Source organism: Hypomesus transpacificus, chromosome 23 (genome assembly GCF_021917145.1).
Source record: "Hypomesus transpacificus isolate Combined female chromosome 23, fHypTra1, whole genome shotgun sequence".
Taxonomy (NCBI): Eukaryota; Metazoa; Chordata; class Actinopteri; order Osmeriformes; family Osmeridae; genus Hypomesus; species Hypomesus transpacificus.
Genome location: NC_061082.1, coordinates 15320231 through 15329337, shown reverse-complemented (window position 1 = coordinate 15329337; position 9107 = coordinate 15320231). Strand labels below are relative to the sequence as shown.

At 44.7% G+C, this 9107-nt stretch overlaps 1 protein-coding gene across 3 annotated transcripts in view; it reads right to left on the bottom strand.

The window, feature by feature from the left end:
* Positions 1 to 507: 507 nt before the first annotated feature.
* Positions 508 to 9107, bottom strand: part of ppp2r3b (protein phosphatase 2, regulatory subunit B'', beta) — a 28642-nt gene continuing 20042 nt past the window's right edge. Inside the window, exons 2-13 of one of the 3 annotated variants that reach the window (XM_047047275.1) lie at positions 6123 to 6308; positions 5326 to 5429; positions 4155 to 4257; positions 3780 to 3854; positions 3484 to 3570; positions 3165 to 3321; positions 2911 to 2959; positions 2685 to 2774; positions 2423 to 2598; positions 2221 to 2333; positions 2010 to 2113; positions 508 to 1491 (exon numbers count right to left, since the gene is read on the bottom strand). In XM_047047275.1, coding sequence (XP_046903231.1) covers positions 1350 to 1491; positions 2010 to 2113; positions 2221 to 2333; positions 2423 to 2598; positions 2685 to 2774; positions 2911 to 2959; positions 3165 to 3321; positions 3484 to 3570; positions 3780 to 3854; positions 4155 to 4257; positions 5326 to 5429; positions 6123 to 6308 — 1386 coding nt within the window. In that variant the 3' untranslated portion in view covers positions 508 to 1349. The other 2 variants (XM_047047272.1, XM_047047273.1) reach the window with 2 other exon arrangements.

Genomic DNA, 9107 nt, shown 5'->3' with positions numbered 1-9107 from the left:
AGAAAACACAAAAATTAGGTTTATTCATGTCTTGACGCCTTCACTTTGTCAGTAGAGCATCTAGCCAGTCAACATGGAGCCTGCTGTAGTCTACCATCCTAGCAGCACAACCTATGGTCAGGGGTATCCAATATGATTTATTACATCTTCTTCCTTCATTTGATTTACCCATTCTGTCTTATCTTCCTTTCTGTTCACTTTTAAATGGGCCCCATCAGTGAAGTGTGTACCAAAACCCCTCAAGATAAATTGTCATTATATTGTTTATCATTACAATAATTTATTTTTCTCACACAATAACTTCACTGGGCAGTCTGATACACTCATGACCAAAACGATTCCCTTCCTTGATGGAATTAAGGTGGTTTACCTGTCTGTTTGCAAAATAAATAGACACAAATACAGTTCCAGTTGAGTGTAGAGCAGCTGGTAGAAGACAGGTGCTGCCCTCTGGTGGCTACGAACGCATTCACTCACATTGTTTTTATTTAAGAAATAAAAATGACAGTCATACATTAATAATTTGGATTCTTTATTTGGACAAAAAAATATATAATTAAAAACTGGTTCCTTCTTGACTGTATGAAAGTACATTAAGTATTTTTTCAGAAAAAAACGTGAACATGATATATCTAACACAGTTGACCAACTAATTTGCAACACTGCAAGCACACAATAAATATTTACAGCTGTTTATAAATATGCTAATAAAAGGTATGCAACCCTCACACATGAAAATCTTTGATACAGAAGGAGAAAGGAAAAATGATTACTCTTTATTTGGGGGATTAGAGGGATACTTCAAAGGAAGTGTTGGATCTGGTATTTAGAGTAAACTTCAAGTCTCACTCCCAATACACCTGAGTTAGTAGTGGTTTAGTTACTGTGGTTAAAATGTGTGTATGGCACCATATAAGCTAATGTGTAGCACTTCTGTGGCTAGTGTGAGTGACCGTGCAGGGAAGCAGTCCTGGTGACAACAACCTGGCCTCACGCTGCTCCCAGTCACCACATCTATAGAGGTGAAGTTGGTTGAGGTAAGGAAACAGGAGAAGCGGGGTGAATGTGTGTGAGGGTGGGACGTCAGTGTTGACTTCCATCAGAGGCGGAGGGGCACACACAACTCGTGGTCTGACCCCACAATAAAGATGGAGGAGTCACTTCCTGTCCACCGTTGGAAGTCTCCTGTGTTGATGTGTTTGGCTGTGTTGGTGTCAGTGTTTCCTGTCCTGTGTGCAGGGGAAGGCATGTTCTGCTGCTGTCTCAGTGAGATCTTTCAGTTGGACTGACGACTTACTAACAACTAGTTTCTCTGCCCTAGAACAGAGGGAAGTAGCGAGAGGAAATGATCACTCAAAGTCATCCTGATATTTGTACTGGTCCAGGTCACAGTGAGGGTTGGGGATCCCAAAGAAGCACCTCTTGTCCATCCTCAGACCCAGATCACTGGAAAGATGCTGCTGTTGCATAGGGCTCAGAGGAGGGTCATACCTTGGGGGTGAGAGACAGGAAAGATTGTAAAAGACTTTCAAACATCAGTGACTTTATGTTACTGAGGTAGTCAGAAAAAACAAGGGCAAACATCATCACATGACACCCTTCAAAGCTGTGGGTCTGTTCAAGGGAGAGAGAGTGAGTGTGCAAGTAAATGTGATAGTCCTCCACACTTCTATGACTGTCAAGATTATCAGGAACTTTCACTACCAATGCAGAAGCCATGTGGCTGGAGTCCGGGGTCTTAGAACTGGGCACGCATGGAGAAATGGAGAATAGAAGAATATCATCTGGATCCTGCTGATACTTGTGTGTCTTACCTGCCCAAGTAAGCAGCCAGTGCCTAGCCAGCTTGTCTTTATAAGTCTGTGGTGTTCCTAAAAGCGCCACACAACACACCAATAAGAAGCTGTATCCCTCAACCAGCACTTGGAGACCTTGGTAGTGATATCCTATGGTACGACTGTTCTTTTAAGTCAGAGAACCAGCCCACGCTGCCAGAGGGTCAAGCTTACCCATCATACTGGTCGTTAGCAGTCTCCTCTGCCACCAGGATGTCGTATTCCTCTGCTGCATACTTCTCCCAATCAGACATGTCCTGGACATCAGACTCCGCCTCCTTACAGAAACACCAGAAACAGTCAACACCCGTATCAGTAGCTGCCTCGGGATCATATTCAGGTGCAGGGATATCAACATTCCGTCACATGCCCCTATTCCCCTTACAACTGAGAAGGGGTCCTTCTGCTCATGGTCCAGGTATTTCACGATGTTAAAGAAGGTGTCGAAGAAGATGTGAGTCATCTTGCACCTCTTGAGGTCTCTCAAGGTGATTTTACCTGCAGAGACACAGACGGGTGCCCTCAGATACACAGAGACAAGCTACAGTGCAAAGACGGATTAACTGTGTGTGTGTGTTATGACGGACCTTCCACCTCAGGCTTAACCAGGTCTAGCATCTGGCAGAGGCAGTCTTCAAAGGGCAGGGGCTCTATAGCCATGGTCTCCAGCTTCTGACACTGCTCCTCATAGAAATACTCCAACTCATACATGCTCAAAACCCCATCCCCATCAAGATCCATACAGCGGAACCAGTACTCTATACTGCAAGAGGGGATGATTATTCAGCACTGCACAAGTACATTCACAGAGATGTATCAGGACCACCACGTGTATGTGTGTGTGTGTACCTGGTGTTGGTCTTCTTGTCCTCCTCTGAGATGAGGAACCACACAAAGTCAGCATAGCTGATTCTGCTCTCCTTGTGCACTCGTCTGTCCCTGAAAACACCAACAGCAATCCTTATGTCAGCATCGCCAAACTCTAACACTGGAACACCACAACACTAAGCTGTTGAATGACAGGAGCTGAGTCTGTGTGTCCAGGTTTATGGACATTGACGGGTGGATGACTAGCCTGGAGACGCATCCTGAGAAGATCCTCTGGACCATCCTGTGGGAGATGGCTGGAACACACAGAGCAGAGAAGATGTGTGAAGATCCAAGCAACGCTTCAGTAAAGGCTAACGTAACAATGTAACAATGTTTCTGTTCCAAATACAGCGAGCTTCATTCTTAACTCAAAGACCAAAAATTACAAAAGATTGTGGTGGAGTGTGAGAAAGGGAACATTAAGGAAAAGCTATCGTGTGGGTGTGTTTGTGTGTGTACCTTGGTCATTGTGTCGTACAAGGTCTTTCTGGTGGATGTATAGGTCGTGGTCTGTGTCCAGCTCCCAGAATTTGCAGTAGATGACATAGAAGTGTTCGTAGGAGAAGAATTCTGTCAGCTGGTTCACATCCTCCTCCTGCTCCAGTAGAGCCACATTCTAGAACGACAATGGGCAATGGTCATTTAACTAAGTTAATCAATTAACAAACCAGTTAATAAGTCAATTAACTAGCCACTCAACCAGTCAGTCAACACAACAAATTAACCCGCCAATCTTCTGTCTGGCAGCATTTGAGTTGTCACCAGAAGTGTGTCCTACCTGCAGAAAGCTGCTTCTCCTAAGTTCTGAACAGGTGATCCTGCCACTCCAGGATCGGTTCACATTGTAGAATATCCTCTGGACCACCTGTACTCACACAAGCACACCAACACTAGGGTCCAGCCAGGAAAGTACTTCTGACAAAACACAAGTGAACTCCCAACAAACTATGCTTTAGCCAACTGGTGGAGGGGAATGGTGTTGCACTGAGGAGGGAGTTTAACTAATTAAGCTCAGTGTGTGCGAGTGAGTGAGTGAGTGAGTGAGTGAGTGAGTGTGTATGTGGTACAACTTACCGTGGTAATGTAGCGTGAGTGAAAGTCGGAGGCTTCCTTCAGAAAGGCCAATCCAGCATGAGAGTTTACCACATCCTGAAAAGCACAGGCAGAACTATATCTGTCTGACTATGTTCGCATTTGCAATACACAGGACATATCCATCCTAGCACTAACAATAGTCAAAACATTAGTTAACACTGTGAAATCCATTTTCAGGTACTGTAGTGTGGAAGACAGTCTGCAGTACCTCCAGCAATTCAATTGAATTCACCTTAATGATCCAAAACAAAACTCAAGCATAATCCCCACCAATAGTTCCCCACACCAACTACATCCAGCACTCTCCTCTCCACTTAAGGTCAGAGAGCTGTGCCACCCCACACACAAACACACCTGAAGGAATGGAATAAAGTCTTCTTGTTCCAGATAGTTACAGCCAGGTTTGGCCAAGAGTTGCACAAACTTAGACACCTCGTCGTGACAAGTCTGCAGCGTTCTGGAAGCGGAAGAGGGAACAGATGGCGTCAGCCTTTCTCTCTCAGTAGGAGAGCAGTACTGGGAATGCTCTAAGTGTATTCATGTATTGAGAAGGATTCTGTGGGCCGAGGTGCTTGGTCCGAGTTCATGTCATCTTGAACCCTGCCATCCCGCAACCCTTCCAAGTCAGGGAGTGAGGTCAGGGGTCACAACCAGTTATATGGATACTGACAATAGTCCTACTGCAAGTGTGTGATAATTTTGCTTTTAGATTGTATATCTAGTTGGACCTGTTTCTAGGATAAATTGGTTCATCTAGTGACTTATTTTAAGTTAACATCACATAATTGTATAAAGTGATAGTTTCTTACTGCACTGGCAGCCAAATTTACTTAATGCAAGTGTTAAGCATAAGTAAGCTTATAACAAAAAAAATTGCAATTACATTTGATAGGGCAAATATAACAGCTCAAAACACATGCCTGCACTGCTTCACTAAGCCCCAGTCACACACAAAGAGCCTGGGCTCCCCAGTCTCAAGGCCCAGTCACACCTTAACGTTCTGGTCAACGTTGTATGACGTTAGAGGAAACAGAAGAGCGTTGTGTGATGCTATCGTCTTTAATTGTCGGTGATCGGCCGAGAATGCTGGTCCAAAAAAAAGTTTTCAACATGCACAAAAGTGCTAATAGTTTTCAGGGGTGTCTCACTTGGTCGCTGTTACACACTCCTCATGTGTCAGGCCCACGCTAGTCATGCGTCAGTCCCGCGCTAGTCATGCGTTAGTCACACGTTAGTCACTCGCCTTGGAACGCTCGAAATTAAACGATTAGAACGTTCAGACAACGTTGACCAGAACGTTATGGTGTGACGGGGCCTTTACATTCAGTCCTTTCCAAGTCTTTATCCCTGGAGACAGACCACTGTAGAAATAACCAGGCCTTTAAGTATTGCTGTTCAACTCTGATGTGGGTGTAAGGACTGCACTGTGTCCTGTAGAGGCAGTGAGGACCCCTACTGTGGGAGTCTGTGTCTGTGTGTGCACACATTGTCTTACTTTCCACACATAACAACACCATTGTCTTACTTTCTCCACATCGCTATAAACTTGTGAACGGACACAAAGCCTGTCCTGTCGCCTCCTGCAGAGTAGAACAATGGAGCCTTCCAGTAGAGAGGACACTCACACGCCTGGAACGGAGGGGAGGGGGGGGGGGGAGAGAGAGAGAGAGAGAGAGAGAAAGAGAGAGAGAGAGAGAGGGGGGGGGAGAAGAGGATGGAGAGAGAGGTGGGAGAGATGAAGTAACACAGACAGAGAAACAGTGAGAGAACCAGTTTTGATGTCATCACCATAAGAAATAAGCTGCATAATTTCTGATGTGAGCATTTACAACAGCTAAAAGGAAACAGCTTCAGGCAAACAGGAATAAGCAGACTGCTTAGCAGACAATTATCTAAAAAGTACTTTAAAGACTAGTGTTTCCCAACCGGGGCTGTGCATACCCAAGGGTACATGGGCAGTTTATAAATGTTGCACAAGACACTAGGAGCTGTCAACATCACAAGTGAAAGGTGTGCTTCACATGTATCAAGCTGCTAGTGTGGACACAAGCTGCTAACACACAAACCACAGCGGGCAGAACTAGTCTGGTCAGTTGACGAAGTTCATCAACAGCACAGCTCATGCCGACATTCACTACCTTTAGGAAATCTATCTGGCGTCTCTCAGGTACCATCAGGTCATGGCTTATGAACCTCAAGGGGCCAGTCATAATATTACTTTATGGGTAAGGACAGTTTGTTCAGCTAACATTGGTTCAGTCAGGGGGGCTAATGGTGCTAATGAAAACCATTAGCTGGGAGGCAGTGGGGCATCACTCTCACCTTGGCAACCTGCCCCATGTCCTCAATGGTGGCTCTTTCATTGGGGAATTGGGAAAATGTTTTTTCAATTTTGGAAATGAGGCTGTCGATGTTAAGGTTGGCTTTGGGCCTCCCCCGCGGGAAGTAGAACTTTGGAATGCTTTCACTCAGCGGTGTGGCGACAGGCTCCTCGGGCTTCACCTGGACCTGAAGGGACAGGACAGAAATAAACATGGTTAGGTCCAGAAGCCAGCATACACACTTCCCAGGCCCTTCATAGGTTTAATATGTCATAGTTGAGACACCAGCATCATCACACTGCACAAGTTTCATGGGACCAATGGTAAATGCCAGAGAAAGCATAGAACTTTTCACTTATAGCTAGCAGCAACAGTTAGCTTAATTGTTTAATTGTCTCGATAAAACAAACCAACCTTAACACCCAGTTATGACATATTTCCTTTACAGAAACGTCTTTGATACAGTGAAATGATACACTGTAGTCGTGTGACCGTATTTCTACATCACCGTAATTCTACATCAATTGTAATGCGACTAGCGACATGGGAGTCCCATGACAGTGTCAATTACTTTAGCTAAAAACGCAAACCCTCATGAGTAATACATTTACTTCATATATTCAACTTAAAACTAGAGCATTTTCAAACACTAGCTACTAAGACTCATCCTAACACCTAACCCTCTTTCCCACAGGCCTTTTAGAAGGCAGTTTAGGTTGCAAAGACAGTCATTTTCCATCTTGCAGATCGTTTTAGTCAATTGAAAATCCAGACTAGGAGAACATTTATTTTATTCATTCTAAGGTTGTAATGAGGCCCAAAGGTTCACAGAGTTGAATCAGTATCTGTTGAATGACCTGCACGGCTTACGAAAGTGACAGATAACAAGTGACCAGATAACCATTGTTGCTGTGTCCATGGCCATTTGACCAACACAGAGGGGAGGGGGTAGAAGATCTTGGCTAGTCCTAAATACCATGTTAAATTGGGGACTGACAGCAGTTGCTAATGACAGCTGGAGAGATCTAGACCAGGCAGGAATGTAGTGCCTGTCTGTAGACAATGTTTCTCTCATTGGCAGGACCAGGTAAAGAGCCCAGGCTAGTTCGTGTTCGACAACACCCTTGTCTTTGCCCTCTGAGTCTAGCTTTCCTAATCCTAACTAACTCAGACTGGCAATGTCATTCATAAGTACAGCAGCCCACAGTAACTTAAAACTCCTAGTATGCCAGAGCATAAGCACAGCTGTGAATGTGTGTGTGTGTGTCCAATCAGGACACAGAATAACAGCTTTGTCTGCTGAGGCCAAGCCTTCACTAGGCACCGCAATGTGTGTGTGTGTGTGTATGCGTAAACTATAATCATGTCTATGGAAACAAATCTTTCTCCTTTAACGTATCATTTTACAAAGATGACATCACGCAACATCATTGTATCTGGCTGAGCTGTCACGATCAATTTGATTCCAAATGTAGCCGTATGATTTACATAGGCATAACATTCATGACAAACGTGCTGCTAGAATATCATGTTCCACCAACGCCCACCAGCCGTCAGCCCAGCGTTGTGCTTGCCCAGCCCCTTAGTTAAGTGTAGTAAAAGAAGCATTTTTTTTTTAACAGAAACTGTCTGATCTGTGTTGTTTTACTACTCACATCTCTCTTTTGCACTAACTGGGAACTAAACACAGTCTGGCCAGCTGAAAAAAAGCTCTAAATCAAGGTCTGATTCCCACACACTACTTACACAACTCAAGAATGTATCAACTGGATCAGGCTTTATGTTGGGTGTTCCATGTGACTTGACCCCCCACACACACACACATGAAGGACTCTACACTTAGAGATAAAAATGGCATGTGTTATTGTGCCCAATACCAGATACATGGTTAGCGGCTTCTCTCATCATCCCACAGGTCGGGGCAAACTTCATGTCCCATGAATACAAACTTTTGTAAACGATCCTACTATGGCCACACGGAATTAAATCCTACATAGCCTTCAGAGCCATATAAGGGGTACATCTTCCTCAGATTGAAAGACCTTTTTATGGCTGGTGCACGCGCGTTTGCGTTGAGTGGTTGTAAATGTTTAGGCCTTCAGTCGGAGGGATTCTGTTCAGTGTTAAACACAGTGATGCATCTGTGATTCTCTCTGTCCCCTCTCTCTCTTTCTTGTCTCTGCGCGGGTGTCAGTTATGGCTATAAAAGGACACGCACATCTCCTGTTGGCTTGCTGAACCGCATGCTCTCCACTTTTCTCTTTTTTTCAGTCCCTCTTTCAGCCCCTGTCCCCCTCCCCCTTTCCTTTCCCCACTCGTCATCATCCCTCTCTTTTCATGCTAACCGCTAGCAGAGCTTCAAATCCCTGTGTTATTCCACACATTTACAAGGAGGACAGCATTCCTGTAAGGATGCTCATACCCAGGATAAAGGGCACCTCCACCAGACCACGCCTGAACTCAAAACATTGCCTATTTACTCCTACAATACCCACAGACCTACCACAGTGAGACTGGTGCTAAGGTTGCTGTGGCCAAAGCTACAGATGTGCTTTCAGGCACGGGGACATGCAATCAGAATCAACTTTATTCGCCAAGTAATTTTGCACAAACAAGGAATTTACTATGGAAGGAAGGTGCAATAAGCCACAGTGGGAATGTCTGATAATGTAGTGGTCTAATTTGGCCTAGTCCTACTTCATTAAAAACTACCAGTCTGAAAACTACGGTATTCATAGTGCCATGTTGGTTTTGGGATATGAGTAGAGCAGATCGTTTCAACTATTAAAAAGCCCAGTCCATCAGTGGCCTGCAGCCAGCACATTCTCTGACCCCTCCAACAACAAAGCCCAGTCCTCCAAGACCACAGGCTCACAACCAGAAAGCATTGTACCAGACTGGCACACAAACATGCTGACTAATAAAACCAATGGCAAACATGCCGAATTTGCAAAATTAGACAAAGACGCTAACTGACAAGACAGAG